Raw genomic sequence first — 25,207 nt, forward strand, 5'->3', positions numbered from 1 at the left:
CTGGGGTGTAGAGAAAACACATCACTAATTGTTTTACTGACCTTGTGTGCTTGACAAGTGGAACGTCTGTGTCAGATAACATAGGCCTGTGAGAAACTTTTTTATTGTGCCCGAGAGTCCTGCTTTGTTGCAAGAAAGAGCAGAGCAGAGCACAGCACGAGGCTGCACCCGCTTGAAGCCTTGAAGTACAGGCGAACGCAGCAGACCCAGGGATCTTCTACCAGGGCTGGATTCTGCAGTGCCTGTCACCTCTGCCCGCGAGCTCAGGTGCTGTTTTGGAGATTCCCTGGTAGCAAAGTAACTGAAATAAATTTGCTCTTTGCAATTGCATTCATGGCCTCTGGTTGTTTCTTGTGACCTGCCTGCATTGGCTCACACAATACTACGTAGTTAAACACAACCAACTGCACAACTAGGGTAACAATTCCTGGAGAGGGTCATTGTTTCTCAAGCTTGGTTTTTTAATGTATTTTATACCACAAGACTTTAAGCAAATCTTTACCAATTTAAAAGGTGTCTCAGTACTGGATTTGTTTTTCTTCTGGATTTCCTTCTCAGTTAAATAGCGTACCAGTAGTGTTTCGTGCTCAGGAACACCATTAGTTTTAACAACTAATACAAAAGGCAAAATAATACACTTCTGTTTTTCATCAATCCCATCCTTTCAAACACAGATCTCCAGATTACACTAGGATAGTTCTATAAGAGTATCCTTTGAGTATCAAGAAAACACCTACAGATTTTTTGAAATGCGGTCTCACCTTGTCTGGTACTCTCCTCTGATCCACCTTAAACAAACTGGAACAACATGTTGATGGGTAATAAAATGTTTAAAAGCTTTCTGCTTAGATTTTTAAAGTGCAGGTGTATGAAACAGCTTTGGTGTGGGAGATGGGTTTTACAGCACTGCATCGTTGTACATCAGCATTCCACAGCTTTTTCTTGCCTTTGTAGCAACTCTTCTCTACAGCACTTCCTTCAGCGGATGATGTTTTAACCATCATTTTCCCTACAGATGTATTTCTTCAGAAATATATTTCCCCATATATGTATTAGCAGCTGTGGTTTATAAAATAGCCAGAATCTACCTGTACAAGTGAAGTTAGTCCTTCCACTCTGAAGAACTACGTCTAAAAATAATTCTAGAATTTACAGCATATTATAAAGTAATGGAAATTAACATTTGTGATCACATTTCCTTTGAATCAGAAGCACTTGATATTTTACAGACATTTCATGTACACTTAAGCAGCTTTTGTATATACAGGAGTGTGAGGGAGGTAAGGAAAAGAGGAAACGACTTCACCTTTTTAGTGAATAATCCCTCAGTTTTGTTCTATGAGGCTGATAGCAAACCAGAACCACTGTCAGGTTAGGAACTGCGCAAGCCTCAAAGCCAATCTAACTAACAGAATTGCACCACAAATGAAGAAAAATAGAGTGTTGGGGTTTTTTTTTAAAAGGTAATAAGCTTAAGCTGATTTTCCTTAGCTGTCAGACTTGCAAATATATTCAAGTATTTTATATTTTCTTCTTCAGACTAAGGCAGAACTCTACAGAATCTCCACAGGAGTTATGCTCCTCTGATCATCTAACCAAGGCAGCACAAAACCAACCTGAAAATACCACAGTTCAGGGGCAGTATCGGTGATACAATGGCAAAGAAAAAAGTGTTTTAAGAGATGCTTCTGTTAGGATAAAATTAACAGAACAGTGAAAAACACTACAGAAAAATCAAACTACATGTCATGAAACAGCAAGCCTACTAAAAGATACATTCATAATAACCACTTTATATTTTAATTACAAATTCATTAAAATCACAGGAAAGTCACTGGTTTTGTACCTGCTCAACATCAGAAACTGCAGAAGTTTGCAATGAATATAAACAAACAGGTATATTTACAGAGTTTATTAGAAACCATACATACATACATTAGGAAAGGATGTACTGTACCTACTGGTTGCAGTTTGCATGTCAAAGAACTGAGCTCTCCTCAGGTTTAGCAGTCTTAGTGCAGAATGGATTACAAGTAGTTTACTGACCAGAGTTCAAACCAAGTGGAAGTTTTGTATTGTGAACCAAGTACCTTATTATCAAGTTACTTTGTTATTTCTTTCTTTTAAAATTAATTAGAAAAAAAAAATACCAACTCCGCCACATGAAAGCAGCCCCCGTGCGTACAACCTCTCCCACGTACCCAAGTCCATTCACCCCGCAGTGTCCAGGCATCAGTGTAGCTCACAAACACCCCGTGAAGTCAGTGGTTCTGCTGAGACAGTCAGCTGCACATCATCAGCTTTTCAATTTTGCACCAAGCATAACTCAATTCATACTAAAGAAAAAAAAAAGCACCTGTTATTCTCAGGAATATACAAATATTTACCACAGTTGTCCTTGCTCATTACAAAATCAGTTACAAAAGCTTACAGCACAGTATTTACAAATTCTACCCAGATACATAAAGGAGCTGTATCATCTGGCACACTGTCCACCAGCATCGATCATCACGCAACGCTGCGCTCAGCTTGCTCCGCTCTCCTCCCACATCAAACCCTGAAACGCCGCAGGTGCCTCGCACAGGGTCATACGGAGTCTTTGGGTTGGAATTTCAGCAGAAAGGACTTAGTTCTTCTTGTGAAGGAACTTCATTTTGTTTCCTAAAGAAAGCACACCATCAGTCTGTAGCACATGCTGCAAAGCTGAGGGCAACCAAAAGTAACTTAGCAAATGGGTTTAATTTATAGTGTGATTGCTGTAGAGTAACTCTTAACAGCAGCAGGGACAGCCCGCTGACAGAACCCCGAGTGGTCAGACACCCTCTTGTTCTCCTTCTCCCCCACTCCCAAGTGAAAATGAACGTGTTAACAACAATCATAATTAAATCTGGTTTTGTCAACTTTGTATGGTTTCACTGTTTTCCTTTTCATATTTCCTATCATACTGAAACTGCTTGGCTGATTTCACCTCCAGTAAGGCTTTTTCAAATTATGAAAAAAAAAAAAAAGACATGAAAATTCATTTCAGAAATACTTTAAAGGTTTTCCTCACCAAGGCCTCGCAGAAACTTGTTTACTCCACTTTGTTCGGTGTCTGGGAGCTCTTCCAGATACTGTTCAACCCTCTGCTCGAAGAGCCCTGTGGACAGGAGGAGAAAACGGCGCTGGGGTGACCCATGTCCGGCCACAGAGTGAGGATGTTGATGAGGCCTTCTACGGGCAGCTGAGCGTGGCCTCACAGTCACAGGCCCTGGTTGTTATGGGGGATTTTAACTACCCTGATGTTTGCTGGAAGGACTACTCAGCCAGTCAGCCTCAGTCTAGGAGGTTCCTCCAGTGCATTGACGATAACTTTCTGATGCAAATGGTGGAGGAGCCGACTAGGAGAGGTGCGCTGCTGGATCTCATCCTCGCTAACAAGGAGGGTCTGGTTGAAGCAGTAAAGGTGGGGGGCTGCCTTGGTTGCAGTGACCATGAGATGGTGGAGTTCAGAATCTCCTGTGGTGGGAGCAGAATACCGAGCAGAATTGCAACCCTGGACTTCAGCAGGGCCAACTTTGGCCTTTTCAAACAATTGCTGGGGGAAATCCCCTGGGCAAGGCTGCTTGAAGGTAAAGGGGCCCAAGATAGTTGGTTAACATTCAGGGACTGCTTCTACCAAGGTCAAGATCAGTGCATCCTGATGCGCAGGAGGTCAAGGAAGGGAGCCAGGAGACCTGCGTGGTTAAACAGGGAACTGCTGGGCAAACTCAAGTGGAAGAGGAGAGTTTACAAATCATGGAAGGAGGGGCTGGCCACTTGGGAAGAATATAAGGCTGTTGTCAGAGGATGTAGGGAGGCAACTAGGAAAGCTAAGGCCTCCTTAGAGTTAAACCTGGCGAGAGGGGTCAAGGACAACAGAAAGAGCTTCTTCAAATACATGGCAGATAAAACTAACACCAGAGGCAATGTAGGCCCACTGATGAATGGGGTAGGTGCCCTGGTGACAGAAGATACAGAGAAGGCAGTTACTGAATGCCTTCTTTGTCTCTGTCTACTCTGCCGGAGGCTGTCCTGAGGAGCCCCGTACCCCTGAGGCCCCAGAGGAAGGCAGGGCAATGGAGGAGTTTGCCTCAGTTGATGAGGACTGGGTTAGGGACCAGTTAAGCAATCTGGACATCCATAAATCCATGGGTCCAGATGGGATGCAACCGCGGGTGCTGAGGGAGCTGGCTGAAGTCATTGCTGGACCACTCTCTATCATCTTTGCCAAGTCTTGGGAAACAGGAGAGGTGCCTGAGGACTGGAGGAAAGCAAATGTCACTCCGGTCTTCAAAAAGGGCAAGAAGGAGGATCCAGGTAACTATAGACTGGTCAGCCTCACCTCCATCCCTGGGAAAGTGATGGAACACCTTATCCTTGGTGCCATCTTAAGACATATCAAGGATAAGAGGGTCATCAGGGACAGTCAACATGGCTTCACCAAGGGGAAGTCGTGTTTGACCAACTTCATCGCCTTTTATGAAGACATAACAAGGTGGATTGACGATGGCAGAGCAGTGGATGTGGTCTACCTTGACTTCAGCAAGCATTTGGCACTGTCTCCCACAGCATCCTCACGGTAAAACTGAGGAAGTGTGGACTGGATGATCGGGTAGTGAAGTGGACTGCAAACTGGCTGAAGGAGAGAAGCCAGAGAGTCGTGGTCAATGGGGTGGAGTCTGGTTGGAGGCCTGTATCTAGTGGAGTGCCTCAAGGGTCAGTACTGGGACCAGTACTATTCAATATATTCATCAACGACTTGGATGAGGGAATTGAGTGTCATCAGCAAGTTTGCTGATGACACCAAGCTGGGAGGAGTGGCTGGCACGCCAGAAGGCTGTGCTGCCATCCAGCAAGATCTGGACAGGCTAGAGAGTTGGGCGGGGAAAAATTTAATGAAATATAACAAGGGAAAATGTAGAGTCTTGCATCTGGGCAGGAACAACCCCAGGTTCCAGTATAGGTTGGGGAATGACCTATTAGAGAGCAGCGTAGGGGAAAGGGACCTGGGGGTCCTGGTGGACAGCAGGATGACCATGAGCCAGCACTGTGCCCTTGTGGTCAGGAAGGCCAATGGCATCCTGGGGTGTATTAGAAGGGGGGCGGTTAGTAGGTCGAGAGAGGTTCTCCTTCCCCTCTACTCTGCCCTGGTGAGACCTCATCTGGAATATTGTGTCCAGTTCTGGGCCCCTCAGTTCAAGAAGGACAGGGAACTGCTGGAGAGAGTCCAGTGCAGGGCCACAAAGATGATGAAGGGAGTGGAGCATCTCCCTTGTGAGGAAAGGCTGAGGGAGCTGGGTCTCTTTAGTTTGGAGAAGAGGAGACTGAGGGGTGACCTCATCAATGTTTATAAATATATAAAGGGTGGGTGTGACAAGGATGGAGCCAGGCTCTTCTTGGTGACAACCAACGGTAAGACAAGGGGTAATGGGTTCAAGCTGGAACACAAGAGGTTCCACTTAAATTTGAGAAGAAACTTCTTCTCAGTGAGGGTGACAGAACACTGGAACAGGCTGCCCAGGGAGGTTGTGGAGTCTCCTTCTCTGGAGATATTCAAAACCTGCCTGGACGCCTTCCTGTGTAACCTCACCTAAGTGTTCCTGCCCTGGCAGGGGGATTGGACTAGATGATCTTTCGAGGTCCCTTCCAATCCCTAACATTCTGTGATTCTGTGAATCTGTGAACTGAGCTTAAACCGGGACCGCGTCTGAATCTGAGCGCTGCGGCCAATGACTTGAGCTTAAACCGGGAGCGGGTCCGGTTCCGAGTGCTGTGGCCAACGAACTGAGCTTAAACTGGGGCCGCATCCGGTTCTGAGCGCTGCGGCCAACGAACTGAGGTTAAACCGGGAGCGGGGCCGGTTCTGAGTGCTGCGGCCAATGAACTGAGGTTAAACCGGGAGCGAGTCCGGTCCTGAGCGCTGCCGCCAGCCAGCTGAGGTTACACGGACCCTCTCTGAGGATGCTCTCGGGGGCGGGTCCCGTCAGGGCTGGGCTGTGCCCTTCCCAGGGTCATTCCCAGTTTCACTGCTGAGTGATGTAAAGCGCTCGGGTGTGAAAGTTCTTCTGGTTAAAGTATCTGTTTTATGACTCTCACAGCCACAATCTAGGCCCACCAGAAGTGGACAATGTGCTTCAGGAGATCTGTCAGCCCCGCTGAGTTCACTGCCCCAACAGCAGGCGGACACTAACCAGGGGACGTGGGCACGGCACAAGGGACGCGCGCTGGGGGACACAAACCCGCCCTTACCTTTTGCCCTGCATTTCCTCAGCTCTCTGTCCTGGATGAAGCCAGCGAACATTTGGGATTCCATGAAAACTTCCAAGAAGCGGCGGATGCTCTTGGAGGCCACAGATTTACGGAACGCCTCCCTTTGGAAGGCACGCTCTCCTTTTTCATTCTGGGTTAGGAACAGGGAATAATGGCCAACTGTCTCCACAAAGAATCGGATAAAAACCTCAGACACTAATCCATTCAGGGTGTTACATTCTGTAAAATAAGGCAGCAATAAGACACCAAAATCAGCTGCTACCAGAGCTGTCAGCATTGTCACCCACAAGGGGCCAGGTACTGTCATCTAGTGGTTTGCCCGTGCCGTGTTAATGACCGAAAGGAGCGGTACCGGCTCCTTGCAGCCTCGGGTATACATCAGGTAGGCTGAGGGCTTTCTAATCAAGAGTACCAGTCTACATAATCGGTGTTGCATAACCAAGAGTCAATGAGAAATACAAATCCTCAGGAAACAGCTCAGAAAATTAAGAATTTTACGGGTGCTTCATCAAAATTATGCCTCATTTTTTAGCTCTTGAGTAAGTTTTCTTGAGAACCGTGTAGATGACTCAGAATTAAAACGTTTGTTCTGGGGGTAATAAGCCTTTACCAAGAACCGATCAAAAAGAGTATTTGTAGAATTTGCGTTTTCATCATTTCTGAGATGTTAAAGTAGTTTTACATATGTAACACAAAGGAGTAGAAATAAATTTCAAAAACTGAATAGGGGCCTGTTTCATACCTTTTAACCACAGGCATTTAAATGCATCCTGGGCTGTTTTTATAATTGCTGGAGAGAAATACGAGCCTTCAGAGGCAACTCAGTCCCTGTTGCACTGAAACTATTTTCTGGAGGTATCTGCTTCTCTCCTCTGAATACACTAAGTGCCAAGAGCAACTCCGAACTCAGACACACCCCTAAGCATGTATAATTATCTGGATTGAATTAAGGCCAAATTAACTGCAAACCTCTGAGTAAAGGTTTAGAGGCACTCATGGGAGGACATGTCATTTACAAAGAAATTAAAGTAGATCGCTGGCAATGTATTACTGCGGGTTGATGCTATCAGTCCCGTTGCCTGCGTGTTCAGAGACTCTGATGTTGTAAAAGGTATTTGAGCACTAAAGTCCCATCTTCCTTTCTCCTGGATGGAAAGTCAATACTACCTGTATGCTCTTTTATACAAGTCCCTGTTTCCAAATGAACTTACCGTCATCTGAATCACTATCTGAATCTTGATTTATCAGTTCATTCTTTCTCTCTAGAGCCTGCTCCAGAGCAGCTTGCAATTTTCTAGGTAACAGTGTGTCTTCATCATCCATCTGACAGAGGAAAAAAAATAATCTTTGAATCACAATAATCTATGCAGCAACTACAGCAAATACTTTTCCAAGGTTTAAAATTCAGAAGAAAAGCATTTTCTCTCTATGCTACTGTCATACCTATGTAAACAAAATAATTAAAATCTATATGCAACTATCATATATTTCTAAACAAAATTTCTGTCACTCTTAATGAGGTCAGGAATGATAATCCAAAGAGCAAGGTAAACCTATAGAAACTTGGAATCAGCTCTTTACATGACAGAGTCCAAACAGTTGTTTTTAACTAAATACACATCACGTCAAGCCTAGCTACCTGTACACACAGCTGCCCTAGACGGGTTTAGGCAGCTGCTTTGGTTCTTGACAGTTGTTTGTACCTATATTCTAGTATATCTTGTTTCCTGGGCTTTCCCCGTGTTGTTCTCTTCATCCTGTTTAAAGCTTGTTCAGCAAAAGCGAGTAGACACAAGAATCTTAGCTCTGCAACCACTATTCACCAGCCATATTGTCCAGGGAATTGTACAAGAAAGTTTACTCATCTAACCTGCAGATTGTTATTTTTGAAACTAGTGCCACATTACTATCAGGAGATGTGATCCTTCGTCTCCCTGTTTACAAGGTCACGGTTTTCCTGCCACATTAAACTATTCTTCACCTTTTCTCTCTCACTCGGAAACTTTTCTTTGCAGTTTTTGTCCTTTTCACCTCCAACAGCATGAGGGTTTTTGCTAACATGATGTTATTAACTTTGGATGTTTTCTTTGCACTGTGAACACAGTTCTTTATTTCTTCTGACAGTCACAGCCTCAATCCATTTTGCACATCTGAGGAGTATTTATTTGCAGGTGACAGAAAATTAGCACTTTTTTTTTTTCCTAATCTCTTTCCCACTGCCCAGTTCCTGCCAAATATCTCTAACCAAAGAAACCTTATCATATTACAGGAGTAAACCGCTTGCTAGACTGTATGGCAACATTTCGAACTGTACTTTACCTGTCTGATGAATCGATCTGATCCCAGGTTAACCATCAAAGCCTAAAAAAAGGAAAACACTATAGTGAAATATATCTGAAGAGACAGAAAACATTCCTTTGTATTTGCCTTTTAATAGTGAAAGATCATCTGAACAGTCCCAAGCCTCAACATGAATCAAATTCCTGCTGTGAAACAACACGTTATGTGGTTTATAAAACAAGAAGATAAAGCTTTTCTTTAGAGCTTAAAATCTAATTTAATGTAGTTAGATAAAACAGATCTCATACTAGGTTAATATGTAAAAAAAAAAGCTAAAAGGGTTAGGCGGGTCTTTTTTCTTAAACCTAAGCAAGTTATTGCTAATAATTATTGTTAACGTGCAGATGAAAAGTGTTTCAGAGGTTTCCAAATATTAGTGATGATGAAGCAGCAAAGCTGAGAGATGGAGCTGGGCAGATGTGGGAGAGCAAAGTTAGGAAAGTGGGAGGAAAACAGAGCCAAGATTTACGTGGGCTGGGGGCACAGAGGGCCTTGAATGCGAACACAAGAAAAGAAAATTTCATCGATAAATGACAGGAAACTAATAGAAGTAAGAGAGAAGACTGTCCCCTTGGGGGTTTTTTGTGGTATTTTACTGGAAGAGCCAATGAAGTGCAACTCTGATTTGATTTGCCATATAGTATTAACAAAGTCTTAGAAGTGAAAAAAGAAAAAAAAAGCCTTAAAGGTTGGTTGGTTTGTTTGTTTTTCTGTGCTGGCTATGGCTTCATGCACAACTTGTATTAGCATTAATAGGTGTCATAGCAAATGGCACTTCATGTCTTCCTCTTCGTGTTCGAGGTCCAACAAAATCAGAACAAATCAGCATATTTACACTGTACTTACTTGTTGAACAGGTTAACATTCACTTCTCTCTGTCGAGGTGCCAGGTATGGGAAGAGGAACGGAGTAAAGAGGAGACTAAACTTACTACTGCGGTTTTACCAAGCGGCAGTTGCCCACGAGAATTGGGCAGAGAAGAAACAAAGAGGCAGATTAAAAATTAAACATGTGAGGACTGGCAGGCCTTCTCCAGGATGAGGCCAGCTTTACTCCAGGCAAACAATCCCGGTGCCATCTCCTACCTCCTCTACGGGCAGCTCCTTTAGCTTGGGCAGAGAGCTGGAGAGCAGTCCCACCAGGAAGGGCGTAGGGCAGCACACGATGTCGATCATGGACGAGGGCAGGACGGGAATGAAGGTGTGCTGCCAGGAGAAGGGGTACAGCAGGGCCACCACGGCGTGCGAGCAGCTCGAGAGGGTGCTGGAGAGAGAGGGGCGACCACGTTAGCAGAGGTTCTTCTTTGTCCAGAACACCTACCACCTGCTGACAAACCCGGTGTGTTCAAATGCAAGTGCCCAGGGGCTGCCCTTCTGTGACCCCTGACTGCAGACAGCCCGGGTCCCCTTCCAGTCCCTACCAGTCCTGTACTGGGCACTGAGGTAGTTTCACCTGCGTTCACCTCCAGGTGATTTGAAACTAAAGGTAAAAACCTGAAATCAATTTGTCTCAACATAGCAGTCAGGAGACACTTTGATCTAGAAGATGAGGTTTAATGTTCTCAGCAACACTTACAGCGGCTACTGTGAATGATGCTTGAACTCCAAAAGCAACTTCCATTGTTAGCTGTTACAACCATGTCAGTAGTAAAAAAAGCATAACACTGATGTTTTTATGTTGAGCACTAATGCATAAACAAGGGAAAATGAAAAATAAAAAATAAAAAAAAAATCCTAAAGAAAAACTCTACTAAAGCAGATGCAAAAAAACCCCAACAATCAATATGTACTCCAAAGGAAATCAAATAAAAGCAACACATTTTTCAAAGTTTGTTTAGTTTTGTGCCAACAGCATATTTTTATTATAATACATTTTAATGGGCTTATTGACCACCTCTAGTGATAAAGGTATTAACTCTGCTCAGTAGAGGACTCTAAAATATACATTTGTATCCCCTAAACGTTAATGCTTCGTATCATTTACGGAAAATTTCTTGCATACATTGTCCTTCCATCTGCTGAATCTGATTCCCTTTTACAGTCACGTGGTTTCCAAATGTTAAAAATAAAGGAACATGATTACCAAGCTAGTTTTAGCATCAGGGGAATAAGACAGACTCTCCATTTCAGAACTTTGATTTTGGACTGAGTTACAACATCTGCTTCTCACCAGCTGAGGATGACAGAAATTTGGATTTCTACCCAGCCTAGCATGACTGAGCTAATTTTCTCACAGTGCAAACTTCTGCTGTGCTTAATGTAGCCACAAAGAACTATAAATAACTGATAACTTCAGAGCTGTTACTGCTTGAGAATGCTGGGGAGAAATGCTGATTTCTTCTGCTGCAAGACTTGTTGGAGACTTTAGGTGGCATCAGACCTCCACCAGAATAACCTTTGTGAACATTTTCAGTTGTGGATTACTCCAAGGCCAGGAGAAAGGTTTCACCTGTTTGTTCCTGTCAGTGATTAACCTTTGCAGTTTGCTGAATGGGAAAAGTGAGAATTAGAGAACAAAGAGAGAAAAGGTTGGGGAAGAGCGAATGCTTGTCTTTTACTGCAAATAATCTGTTGGGTTGGTTTTACTTGACACTTACTTTAAGATCTATCAATTGCAGCATGATTTTATAACATATGTTGCCTGACACCAGTTTATTGTAAAAATGATGCTGTTTCTCTTTTTTTTTTTTTTTTTTTTTTAAATAGCAGGCAATGATGCTGCAGTTGCCTCGTGTTTTTGTCTACCATAGCAAGCGGAGTGGTGTGTTCCAGAAGAGCTGCGGAGCATTGTACAGGCTCCCAGTGCTATCTCAAGCTCACTTTAACAACTCTGTGGCATTTTCAACTACTACAAAGTCAGTCATCCTAGCTGAGTGACTAAAAAAAGAGCCACATTAAGCTAAAAGCAGGAAGACAAACATTCTTCTGATATTCGGTTAGTATTTTTTTCCTTTCTATAGAATGCCCTTTTGTAACTTGTTGTTTTACGCGCAGTGCCGTGACGTAAATCAGCCCCTGCATCCTCTCGGCCGTGCTGTTCCCACACTAAGGGAGGCTTCGGGCTCCAGCCCAGGACGCTGGTTTCTCTTCCAGAGCTTTCCCGGGTGCTGGCAGGGACAAGGCAGCAGCTGGAGCAGTGGGGGCCATGAGGGTGTCCTGCGCCAGCACCCCGCTCTGCCCTGCCAGCATCCCACAGGTCACACCATCACCCTTGTCACCACCTCGGCATGCACATTTTAAGGCTCTGCACAGAATTTTTCAGCATTCAGCCTCAGAAAACCTTTCCCTGAGAGGCCTCAGGCTGAGCCCCCATGAAACCCTCGCTCCAAACTTTCAGTCCCCAGAGTCGCCGCCGCTGCCCTCCCTCCCAGACCCGCACATCCCGTTACCAAACTCCTGCTTGTACAAAGCGCCCGTGTCTGTTCCGTAGCTGGAAAGATTCACATTTAGACAGGATACACATCTTTCACTTCAGCGTGAGCTTTTCACATTCCATGAGGTAAAATTCAAGAGATGATGGATGTAAGGGAGCCCCCCAGTTTAAATCTCTAAAATGTGGTTCAGATCCTTTTAAAAGGGTATTATTCAGAAAAGCGTGTTTGGAAAACTAAAAAAAGAAAGCCCTGCCCTGGGAAACCAGCTCCACTCCAGTTTTTCCTTTCAAGATGTACAACCCACACATTGTCCCACTGTTCTTGTTTATGAGAAATAAGAAGTAAGGTCAGATGATTTATTTTCTTTAAGATGTGTGAAGCACACAATGTAAAGCAACAGAACAGTCAAAGAAATTAGGTTTTAGAAATATTTTCACTTTTAAGTCTAGGGCAGTTTTGGTAATCTGGAGAGCTGGTTTGAGAATAGGCTTTTCATTTGGTCTGTGCAATTTTACAGGAACGCTGCATAATGTTCTAGCTGTCGTCCTCCTGGAAAACACTTCTTATATTACCCCTACGCAGGTAATTTTATACATGGGCACAAGAAACCCAACTATTGCATGAGCCGCACACTAACAAGGAGCATAAAGCATCATGTACTTTAGAGGGCAAGCGCTGCCAGAGTTGTGCACAAGTGTGAGATGCACTGTGACAACCCCAGGGAGCAAAGGCAATCCACCATTTCTCCTTCTAGGTTTTTTTTTTCCCCATGGTTATCATCTTGTTAAAAATTATTTGGATTTTGCCCAGGTTTTGGTTCTTCCTGTGCCTTTTAATCACTAGATGAAAAAAAACCTTTAGTATTTGATCTTCTCTCCATGAAAATATTAATACGAGATATTATATCATCTTATGGAGATATTCTTAATCACAAATTTCTCTTGAAGAAGAGATTTTTCATCATGTTACAGAAAAAAGATGACAATGCTTCTTTCCCACTCAAAGTTGATTTCTCTTCCTCTGGGCTATTTTGTTTTCTAAATCATTTTCTCATGATAGTGAACAGAAATGTTTCCTTGTTGTTTACTTGGCTGTGGAGACACAAGGCTCAGACTAAGAGCCGAGGCACAGGAATTTCAGACATTACCGTGACTCAGCTGAATTGTGAAGACTGCTTGTGAACATGATTTAGGCCCGTGTCAAAAGCAAATCGACGTTACTTTACAAGAACATTCGCTGATCCCTTAGGTCTGCTACCAGTTTCTGCATCAGCCAACCAAAAAGTAACCCCAAGCCCAGGCTGTATTAATATCTAATCACAGCACAACTACCACATTCTGAGAAACGCGTCGTGTGCTGTTGAACCCTGAAGGGACGCTGCCCAGGCTGCGGGGAGCACTGCCCATGCGGGTGCTGCTGCTGGACGTGTCTGCTTCAGAGGACCACGGCTCATTGTGTACTGCAAGTCACCAACTCTCAAGAAACATGAAAGTCATGTTCAGTTACACGTACTACTCACATTGGAAATATTCCACAGATACACTTGATAACTCTCTTTTCGGCAGAAGGAGAGCCTGAAGTTATATTCCTTCTCACTTCCCCCTCTACCACCTGCAATTTCTCACAGACCCAGGGGAGCCTCACACACTGAGCATCTCCCAAGTCCAGGCCTAAGCCGCTAGCACAGACAACCACTTGCTGGCAGAGCTCCCTGATCCTACCTTGCTACTCTCGTGCACCTCTACAGACATTCTGGCATTTGCACTGAAGTAGAGGATGGCGAGAATATCCCTTCCCTTCCTCCTCCTCTCCCAAGGGACAGACCAGCTCGCTCAGCCAGCAGAGGAGGGAGGAACAGCCCCTGGGCGCGGGGCCAAGCCACGCAGCAGCTCCGTCACCGCAGGGCTGGTGCCAGCTCTGTGCTGTGCTCACGCTCTGGACCACGCACAGGACTGGGGCCGATTGTCAGAATCTGGTCCCTCTGCTTCCTCAGATGGAGAAACGTAGCAAAAAATGTAAATTCACACAGAAGTGTTTCCACTGCCTGTGTTTACTTTTCCACAACCTTTTCATGTTCCTCATTTCTCCCTGCTGATTCAATAACATGACTCTGTCCACATTTGCTGAAGGCTTTCACCTGCTGCGTTAAGGTGTGCCTGCTCCGGCCCCCAGCGGCTCTGTGACCGAGATACCTCCCTGACCCACGTCCTCTCATCTGCTCAGGAGAGCTTCCTCCTCTTGAGGTTGGAGTCTGGAGGCTCCATCCTTACCAGCTGTGATGTCTGGACTCAGGTGGGTGTTACACACCCCCTGCCTCCTCACGGGCCGTGGCCGTGCTCTACTGTGATGGCTCCTGCCCTTGTGCCGTTGACGAACTGCAGAGCAAAACCAGATGCCTGACACTTCCCTCCTACACCCTTCAATGCCTGCCCAGGTCCTGGATCAACTCCAGTCTCTGACGGACAGAGAGACAGAGAAGTCTGTGACAACTCTGCGAGAGAAAACAGCGGGAGAGGTTTGCAGAGGACTCTGTAAAACACTCTGGGAAAAGGCTACAGGGCCAAGGATTCAGCCCATCTCCCCTCCAACACACACAGACAGCAGAGGCAGAGAGGAACGACAAGGCAGAAAGCTTGAAAAGCATCAAGTGAAGACAAAATGGAAGTAAAAATTGTAGCAGACTGCTACAGTTTGGGTGGGAGGTGGAGTGCACATAGCATTGCTGTCACTGCACAGGCAGTAATTTGGAGCAGAACCATGGTGTGCTGGATACAATACACACCTCAGCTCTGAAAAAATAAAGCTTTCTCTCAGTGCATAAGAATAAATAGCAGCAGCACTTTTATTCAGGTGGATAAGACTAAGTAATAGCATCAGGGACAAGATGTAAATGTAAATGAAAATGTATCAGTATTGTAAGTGGCAGCCTCCATACTCCAGCTGTCTCTCTGTAACCAGCTCCTGCAGCATCCCTGCAGGAACTCTAAAGCAAGCCCTCGGGGATCCCTGGCCTGTCGGAAGAGCCGGCTGACAACGGGGAGATGTCACCACAGTCTCCCTGCCCCACAGCATGGGTGCTCAGCTCCAGCACTCCCCTGACCCCCAGCGAGTGAGGCTCTGTGCCCCCGCAGCCCCCCAGATCAATGGCTTGTGCTGTAGGAACACACATTTCATTAACCCAGATACCACCAACTACTCGCCAAAAAGGGCAGGGAGGAATGAAAGGAGAATTCCAGAAAGTCTTTGATACAATGCTTCAGAACACCTCCAGTTTTCTAGCCAGTGTAAAAGTGTCAGACACAACAGCATTTCTTCCTATGCAAAATTATTGCTGATTGTTTCTCTCTTACCACTCCAGGACATTTAAAAGGGAAAAGATCTTCAATTCCTCTCTTTTGACTCAAACCAAAGAAATTACATGTTTTTTCAGCTTTTTAGCAAGCAGACCTACCCCGTGAACATTTCAAAATAAGATCATGTGAGTCAATGTTGCTAGAGGAGAAGTGAGCGTGGTGATGGAGCCATCTGACTGCACGGCTGCAGCCCCGAGTTTGGGAACGCGCGAGTACACGTGCTCGGGGACAACGGGCACGTTCAGAGGTTCCACATCGGGTGCAGAGAGGGTTGGGGAAGGGCCGTGGCAAGAGACGGCTGCGGGAAGTGTGTGGGACAACCTTCTCACCAGGAACAACAAGAAGCAATATATACCTTTGTGCTTGTAAACCAATACTGAGGCGAAGCTGAAGTGGAGATTTTTTGAGAAGCGAAGCTGTCACGGGTAATGTCACTGCTGACCAGGGATTACAGGACACTGCGTGTTCATGCATGAGGCGTGTAATTACTGATGGGTCTGGGAGAGCTGCCTGTTTGTAGGGTTGCTTGCATTTGTAAGGTACCATTTTCACATGATCAGGATTCAATATTTAACTTCTTTTCACTTAAATTTTTAAGCTTGTGTGTCTACCTCTGGATAACGATTTTGTTTTCCAATTTCAGGCAAAATTATACAGAATCATAAAGTAATTCAGGTGGGAAGAGACCTCAGGAGGTCAGCTGATCCAACTCTGCTTGGCATCAGATCAGTTTATTTCCAAAGCCAGTTAAAAAATACGTTATTTTGTTATATGAAACATCTTTGCTGCCTCTTTTTGTGAAAGACTGGCATGTTTTGGTGGCAAGGACGTGAAGGCTGGCAGGAGGGAGTGCCCTGTGTGCCAAGGACTTCTACCAGTGATGTCTAAACTCACTCTGATTTGGCTATATTAGAAGGCATCTTTAAATAATATTTTTGTGCATACTAAAAAGAGACTTATTTAGCTGCTAATTTCTTCAGGAGAAATTTTTCACACTAAGCAGCACCTTCCTTTCCATTGTAGCCCTGGGCTACACAGAGAAATGGGAGGCTCATCTGGGAGAGGAAGATCATCTTCATCCTGCAGGATGAAGGAAAGGAAGAAGGAAAGGAAGGAAGGGGAGGAGGCCGAATTAAATGCAAAGGGGTAAAAATAAGACCTGTGAGGCAGAACTGGGAGGGGAGGAAGATAAAAAGAGCCTGGTGAACAGGTGAAAAGGGAACATGGACTGAGGGTGAAGAGGCTGGGGTGCAAAACTAAGGGACGAAACAGTGACTGGCTGGGCTGAATGACATGAGGACCAGGGAAAACAATTTAATATGAACATGGATAAAGCTCTGTCATACACATGCGGCCAAATTATCAGGTCCAAGGACTGTGAGACAGGCTGATGCCAATGACCCATCCTCATTTGGTACCAGAGATGCTGAGAGGAGCTGCAGCTGTGGGACGGAAGGTCAGATATCGGCATCACTGAAGATGTGTGACAGAGGCTGAAAGCTCACTCATGGTACAGCTGTAAATCCAATATAATGGGTGTTCGTACACGTCAGCCACTTGTGCACTGCTCCCCCCCAGCCCCACTGCGCACAGCCTGCTATAATCAGACAGACACAAAAACACAGTTTCTGTCAGCAATAGTTTTCAAACTGAAAAGACAAGTTTCCTCCACAATGGCTACATTTACCTGTATGCGAGAGACAGAAGATTGTGATTTAAAAAAACCACCAGAATTTGTGATCAGCTTATTGCTGCTTGACCCTAATGCAAATTAATTCTAATACAGTCATTTATCTGGACAATGACAGAAAAAACATTTCTAAAGATTACAGAGCAGCAGGAATTACAGTCAGTTCATGCCTGGCTTCACCAATTGAAAACAAAGCATGAGGGGACCAGCAAAATACTGTTTTAGGCTTTGATTCGGCACAAGTTTTGGCCTTAATTAACTTTCATTGTGCTGAAATACTTTGCTGAAATGAAGCCTCAAAGACCTTTTCTTTTTCCACTTCTATTTTAATCAGATCAGCCCGCAAGTACACACACAAGACATGATCACCCCTTTTGAAGCATTAGTACCCTGACTGCTATGGAAAAGAGTGCTGTCTGAATGGCTGTAAACTCAGCTCCTTGGCAGCAAGGCATGTTTCAGCTTCTGAAATTTGAATAATTTTTTGCTTTTCTAGAAGCCCTTCAGGGTTAAAGCAAATTACAGAGAATCTTTCAAGCCTGTATAAGGAGGCTTGGAAGTTGAGTCTATAATTTTTAAAGTTATTAAATAACTTTAATTTTAATGTATTATTAATATATTTATTAACTTTTAATAATGTAATTTAATTTTTAATTACATAATTATATCCTCCCCTGATTGACAATTCCCTGTGGCAGAATCCTTCTGTAAAGGGCCCAGCCCTGTGTAGGGGTGTATGGGGAGAACAACCTCCCTGCCAAGGCTCCTCTCCTCCCCGGACCTTCAGGTAAAGCTGTGCACATCTGGATGGCTGCAGGCAGTGAGGGATGGAGTGGCTGCATCTGCGACTTGAAAGGGGGTTCTGAACTTTCTGAATTTCCTGTTACTAAACCTGACCCTTCTCTAGAATAATCAATGAGATGTTTAAAATAAAATTAGTGGCGGCACATATTCACGGACAATTGAGAGAATTTAGGCCGTAAAAGCCAGAGTAATATTTTGCATTGCCATTTATTTTTCAAAGCAAACACGTAAATAAGAGGTGAAGTAAGTCATGACATGAGGTCTTTAGTATCTGGCCTAAAGTACGCTGCTAATACTGTACCTCTGATCAGTACCCAACATCCTTCTTTTCAATAAATATGGACAAATTTGCATGTGCATATTTTAGGTTACTTTTTCTCTTGATGTCAGTGGAGACCTGCCAATAGAAAGCTCTGCTTTTATTGTCTAAATAAAATAAGCAATTCCTTAGTATAAGTGCGATCATGACGGAGGGGAACACATACAATTCATGTGAGAATCATGGAGAGCCGAGTCCACTTGGGCCAACTCAAATGCAGCAGAGCCAATTCTGAACATTTAATACTTAATCATTACCCACATTACAACAAATACTGCTGCAGTCGATCTCTGCGGCTGGGTAAGGAGCTCTCTAAAGCACAAATGAGAGATGTCCCTCATCTGTTATGCACTGTAACATATATTACCCAGTATTAGCAGCGAGGTAACAGCTCTTACTCCAGAAACAGGTAAAAATCCCTCACTCTGCACAGGAGCTTGACAAAGGAAAAATATTATTCAAGAGATGGACATTTCCCAGGTGGCGGCTGATTTAGCAAACCAGGAGCACTGGTATCGCACCGTGCCCGTCAGCTCCCTCGTCCCCTGAGCCAGGATTCCCGCACCTGGCAGCAGCAGCCCGACGCGAAAGTGAGAACGTAACTGTGCTCTTGCCAAAGGGTGAAAGGCAGAGTCACCGTGGCTCCTCTAACCTGAATGCTGACACGTTTGCTGTGAGTGACCTTTATGATATCTCACAGAGTGCAAACAAGGCCTCAGCGATAACGCCGGCAGGGAGAGGGGGGCACAGACTGAGGAGGAAATGCATATTTTCCACATCACATCAGCCCAATTATCAGTTATTGTCTTTTGCAGAATCTTCTTAACTGTGCTTACAACTCAAAGAGTGTAGCTACTTAACCCTCACACCCCCCAAATGGTGGTTTTTACCCACCAGGTAAACAAGGCAAACCTAAACCTTGTTTTGTAAGAAATGAGTCACACTTCAGGTTTTATCTAGTGCTTTCTACAATGCAGTCTGAGAAAAGCCAAGCAAAATTCTCATAAAAGAATCACAATACAGCCTCACCTGTCTGGCAAAGCAGTGCTGCAGTTCCTAGCAGTGGGGCACCAGTGGCACAGCTAATTTTGGGACATGTTGCAGTGACTGCTGAAGGTGAGTCATGGAGAGCTCAGGCACCGAGTCCTCCCTGATGACGATGATTCCAGGTGGTCATTTTTTTATGATAAACACAGTGGTCACAGCTCAGCTCCTGGACTTGTTTTCTCTGACTTTAGTTCATGGAGCCATGGGTCTCCATGCTGCCATGTCAACGAGTACAATTCATGAGGCAGACTTGCCCAAAGATTTGCATCATCACCTGTGTCCTATTTCTGGTCTGCCCTTATCATATTTTACAGAAAATGGAGTGGGCAACATCTCCATCCATAAACTCTTCTCTGACCACATTCCCTTTAGCTAAACCTCGCAACTTCCTCTCCTATCTCGTGCTATCTTATCCTACCAGAGTGGTTCATCAGCAGCCTCCCTGTAATTACCTGAACACCTCACCAGGCAATGTGGAGCGGAAGGGGCAAGGGTCTGGCACAGCACTTGCCTGTCTGCTCATCGCTCCCCCATGAGACTTTGTTCAGAAGCACATGCACAGAAAAGCCTTTCTGTCTCCATAAATGTCCCATTGTATCAGAGCAGAGAACACTACAGAACTTCACGTAATATTTTGATAGTCTGGGCACTGTGCTAAGATTCATGCTAAGAGCAAGTACCTTACATTTCGGCATTGTCTAAGATGACAACAAAGAGACCAAAGATTATAGCTGTGATGCTCGTGGCAGCCCACGTTGTGATGCAAGAGGGCTGCTGCAGCAATCTGTACCCAACTGCAATCTATGGTCAACAGCTTAAGGACTGAGCAGGTCTGTTATGATACAATGCCGCAGTGCGGCCAGAGGGGAGTCAGGAACAGCCAGCGCCCAGGAGCTGCCTGCCCTGCTGGGATGATGCCTCCTGGCTAAACAGAGATGGACAGAAATATGATGTGCTCTCAGGGATTCCTATTCTAAACTCACTGGATATGTCAAAGTAATTCAGATTATCAATGTTGTATAATAACTCATTAGGAAATACTATCAAAGAAGCAGCGCAGGGTTCATTTTAACTATACAGGAGGCTTTATTTTTGTTTTTCAACCAAATATTGGAAGACAGATATTTTATGCACATTTTCCAGAAGTTATCATAACTTTACACTACTTAGTAAATTATTTTACTGCATTAAGAGCTGGGTTTCCAGAATCCAGCTCACACCTGGCTGGAACACCTGAGTGACAGAGAGTCTGAGGTCTCACAAATAACCAGCAAAGCACAATCCTGGCTCATGGCACAAATCAAGGTTGCACCACATGGAGCTGAGAGCTGCAGAGCAGAGAATGCACCGTCAGGAGATCTCTCTCTGGGGGAATGGCTTTGAAGTGCTTAATTTAAAAGAAAGCAGAGAAAAGATGATTAAAGATGAATGTGGTTTTAACTAAGACATCATTTTTTGCTCCTGTAATAGTTGTGCATGAGAAGAGAGGCACACGAAAGTCCCTGGAGAAAGAGACATGCAAAATGGCTTTTCAAGCAACTGGTGTTCAACCATATTTTCCACAAAGTAAGCGGGATTTTTAGCAAAAAAATCATTGCTTTGACACATCAGCCACCTGCCCAAGCTTTGTCAGGTGGTTACAAGAAAAAACAAAACCAAACCCCCACACATTTCAAAGTGGAAAGTTTTATCCTCAGTGCCGACAGTTATCCAGTCACTTTCTGCAAGAGCGTTTCTTAGCACAGATCCATAATAGTAGTGGTTCTGGCCCAGGTGCTTCAGAGGAGTGTTAACTACTTGTTCTCTCCTCACTAGGACCTTTGCTCCCACTAGTCCTTGTTAATGTTCACATTGGTGGTTTAAGATTCACAGGCAATCATTGCACTATTAACAACATGGCAGCTGTAAAGAAGCATGAAGAATTTTTCTAGGTAATAACAAAGGAGGAGAAGAACAGCCCCAACCCCCTAATCCTTTCTCATTCAAAAGCGGAAAAGAGGGAATCTGTCTAAATCCCCTTGCAGGGAGCTAAAGGCCAAGTTGGGAAAATGTCGCAACTGCCATATGGCTATTGTGCCAATAAGCAATCCAGAAGATAATTATGAAAAAACATGGTCATCTTCTTATCCCATACCCTTTCATGGGGCAGGGGAATGGAGAAAGAATTTTGTTGCACAAATTGTAAGTGGAAAAATGACAATGTTTTCCCACTGTAGAGCTTTGGCCAAAGCCTGAAGTGACATAAACAAATAGCACTTGAAAGGAGGGCAGGAGGAAAGGAAAATCACACAGGCTCTACCCTTCTTGTCATATGGCTTATTAAAAATGCCATCAAAGTTTACAGCATATTAAAAATGTCATTGTTAGATTGCTTTTCTCTGGGACTGTGGAATCTTAAACAAACCAGAGACTTAGAAAGTTCATTTTGTTTCTCCTGCTGGTTGTTCTGCCTGACAAGACATTTTCCTATTGTCCACATACAGCTCCTCTGTTGGCATCAGATGTCACACATCTGATTGCCAGAGAAATGTCATCCAATGGTACAATGGTATCTCTTGAAAGGGGGGAATAAAGTGCAAAATTTCTCTCAAAAACCTTGAGAGACAACCTTAAACCACCAGTTTCACATCACATTGAACACCTTCAATTCTAGCATTTAGACTGTGAGACAAGGCGATCAGCGTCTTGCACGACTGCGCTGCATACAAACATCCCACTCAAAGAAGATTACCAGCTATGTTTGGTAGGAAAGAAAGAAGCAGAATATCAAGAAATTGCAGCTACATCAGGCCAAATAATCACCTACGTTACAGAAGGGTTTTTTCCAAGTATGTATGTTTCTACTTAGTGAAGCTTCACAATGCAAACAGACTGTGAAAAATCAAAGTCCCACAAAAGAAAAGTGATTGCAGGGCAGGTAACAGACTCAGACAAACTCTAGAGGATGCTTCTTTTATAAAAGATCAAGGGTGCTGCAAGCTGTTGTCCCTTAGGAAAAGTAGGGGTGGTCAGCACGTTCTAAATCACTCCTCAGCAGGGGCTGATCTGGCTTTCACTGGAGGAAATGGAAACTCTTTTGTCACCTATGTGAAAAATTGATGTTTTTGCCGTAGCATAAATTCTGTCTACAAGGCATGATTACATATTGGATAATTATATGAGGGTTTATTCCTTCTACTGCAGAAATTAGTGGAAAAAATTCTCCAGCTTATGTTCAGCATGTCAGACCAGACAAGCACAATAGTCTTAACAGTATTAAGAAAACACTTCAAGATCTTTTGATTAAAAAAATAACAAAAGAAATGTAAGCCATCCATGCTTCTCCTGGGTTTAGCATAAGATCTGGGAGCTATTACACACTCCACAGGTACAAGAGCTTGCATCTCTAAGCATCTCCTCCTTCAATGCACAGCTTTCTTTAAAAAAAAAAAGTTTTCTTTGAGACGAAGAACTGGACTTCTAGCTCAATATAGGGCTGCACCAGACGTGAGCAAGAGAAGAGGTAGTTGTGTCTCCTGTAGCTGTGCTCAGAAATGGTACAGACCAGTTAGAGACTGGCAACAGTAAATTGTTCCTCGCAAGCTGTTTTCTGGCATGTGTTTGTTGTCACTTTTATCTCACCTTTTTTTTTGTAGAGGTTTTTGTGACATCAGAGAGTAAAGCAAATATTTCTTACTGGTCAAAGCTCACTGTCTGTTTACCAAGCACACTTTCTGTCTTCGTCCTAACACATGTGTCTTTACCTTTTAACCTGCAGGCTGGCAAATTTTACAGGTGTTACGATATGACAGACAGCTGGAAAGGAGCATTCCCAGGCAGCAGGTGAGCCTAGTCAGGCCTATCGTTGCTGTGATTAGTTCATAAGAATTATATCCTACTTTTGTTAAAAATAATTAAACAATAAGGAAATTGGGAATGAGCTTTCACTTTAGTAATCTGCCCCAAAGTTTAGCTACTCCTGCTTTTCCATTTGACAGGGCTGAGGAACAATAGTTTACTCTTACTACTAAAACATTGCCACTTATCTCCTATATTTTAACTCGAACTACGAGATCATGCTATGATTCTACCTGCTAGATTAAAGGATCCCTAATACTTTTTTTCTAGGTAGGCACTGAGAGATGGGGACCAGGCTGCCTCTCAGCTGCTCACCATCCTGCTTTCTAGCATGGCCTCACGACTCCCAGAACAACAGATTCAAATATGAGGACAAACGTTAACGCTCCCTGAGTGTCCCAGGCCTAACACGCACAGCCCTAAGATGTCTCTGTCCCTGAGATGAAGGAAATGCCATTGTTTGTTCTGAAAGCCTTTGCCCTTGTATACAAGTACACTCTGCTCCACAAAGTTAACAGAGACATGCCTGTGGGATGACTTCCCCCAGTATTTACATATTTATGCTTCTGTCCTGTATTAGTCAGTGTTTCTGTCTGGAGCCCATAACCTTTGGTCAGGTCTGGGATCTGCCTGGACTTTCTACAGTTGTGCTGGAAGACAGATTCGTCCTGCCAGTCCAAAATACTCTGGGGAGGGGAAGGAAGGTTTTTATCTTTAACAGGATAAAAGGTTTTTATCCTTAACCGGATAAAGCCTTCCCACCTCATAGGTGCCTGGCTTCTGCTTGCAACAGCACCTCTTGACTTCATGGGGTGAGCACCGCAGAGGAGGGTTTCAGGGGGCTGCAGCACACCAGGTGACTGACCGCTGGTCCATGTTGGACCAGGGATGTGTCCTGGCACAGAAACATAGAGAGAAGAATACTCTGCTTGGGAAGGCAAAGTAATCTGTGGCCATCCCTAAGGGGGAAAGACCCTGATGTGCAGAAGCTTTAGCTGCACTGAAGTTTACTGTCATCCAACATTTCCACAGCCTCATTCCCATCGATCTGCCTTGCACACAGGTAAAAACCTGTGGGTTTATTCACAAATTTACAGTATCATCTCATGAATGTAAATTCAGCTGGCTTACACCTAAGGATGATGTGGCAACACCACCCTGAAGTGTGCCCATCCCAGTGCTCCTGCCCACCCCCAGCCCCCCGCTCTGCCCCTCTCCCAGCACAGGAGCTCCTGGTGTGACCTGGCCAAGGAGCCCTTCTGGTTTGGAGAAACAGTAAAACGAGTAATTCCTCCTATGGCTGGGCTGGCACAGCCTCCTGGGTGAGGGAGAGTGTGGCGCAGAGCAGAAGCAAGCAAGGGATGGGGGGACCTCTGAGCTGGTACTGCTACTTAGAGAAACGCCTGGTCCACCTTCACCTCGGGGTACATTTCCAAGTTCACCTCTATGGTTTAGGAGGATAAAACTCATTGCTGCCAACAGAGACTTTTTTTCCTCGAGGCCCATGCTCCCACTTCACTGAGAAGTAGCTGAAACATCTCTCATAAAAACAAAATTCAGAATGAGAAGCTATTTTGACTTTTACAAGAGCAAGGACTCTATAGAAGCCTTTCACAGCCCCTAAAGCTTCAGAAACGTCATTGAAAGGAATATTCTTGGATTTAGATCCACAGCAAAAGACAAGCCTCACCCAAACACTCCCACTGACTCTGTCTGGCATTGGACTGGACCCACATGTGAAATGTAAGCAAAATATGCTCAGAGTCCTTCACAATATAGTGGATTACAGCAAGAGTGGGTTTTATTTATAAAAAAATGGGTTATAACAAAGGGAGATCAAGATGCCCAAGGCCTCCCTTTCCCTCTCTCCAGACATTCAGGGGAAAAGGCAAAGAGACTGTTCTCACAAGCATGGATACATCACCTCCGCAGCAAACATGTCCACAGATTTGTTTCCCCAGCACAAAACTAAAACAAGCAGAGAAATATTTTTTTCCCCTGTTTACTTTCCGTTTATTTTCTGTTGCTACCTTTGTGCCTGCAGCAACACCAATGTTCCCTGAGCCCCAGGACTCGGCGATGTTGCATCTGCTGCCCTGGCGTTTTAGACTGCGCTGGAGCAGCTCCCCCTTTGCAGCCGGCAGAGCTGTGGG

General features: G+C 44.4%; 1 protein-coding gene across 2 annotated transcripts in view; it reads right to left on the reverse strand.

The window, feature by feature from the left end:
• Positions 1 to 1,838: 1,838 nt before the first annotated feature.
• Positions 1,839 to 25,207, reverse strand: part of DENND2B (DENN domain containing 2B) — a 176,855-nt gene continuing 153,486 nt past the window's right edge. For both annotated transcript variants that reach the window (XM_065635154.1, XM_065635155.1), the window contains 6 exons: positions 9,717 to 9,894; positions 8,611 to 8,652; positions 7,503 to 7,614; positions 6,271 to 6,510; positions 3,053 to 3,139; positions 1,839 to 2,661 (listed from right to left, as the gene is read on the reverse strand). In XM_065635154.1, coding sequence (XP_065491226.1) covers positions 2,627 to 2,661; positions 3,053 to 3,139; positions 6,271 to 6,510; positions 7,503 to 7,614; positions 8,611 to 8,652; positions 9,717 to 9,894 — 694 coding nt within the window. In that variant the 3' untranslated portion in view covers positions 1,839 to 2,626. The remainder of the gene's footprint in view (positions 2,662 to 3,052; positions 3,140 to 6,270; positions 6,511 to 7,502; positions 7,615 to 8,610; positions 8,653 to 9,716; positions 9,895 to 25,207) is intronic.

The sequence above is a fragment of the Caloenas nicobarica genome, chromosome 5 (assembly GCF_036013445.1).
Source record: "Caloenas nicobarica isolate bCalNic1 chromosome 5, bCalNic1.hap1, whole genome shotgun sequence".
NCBI classification, from domain to species: domain Eukaryota; kingdom Metazoa; phylum Chordata; class Aves; order Columbiformes; family Columbidae; genus Caloenas; species Caloenas nicobarica.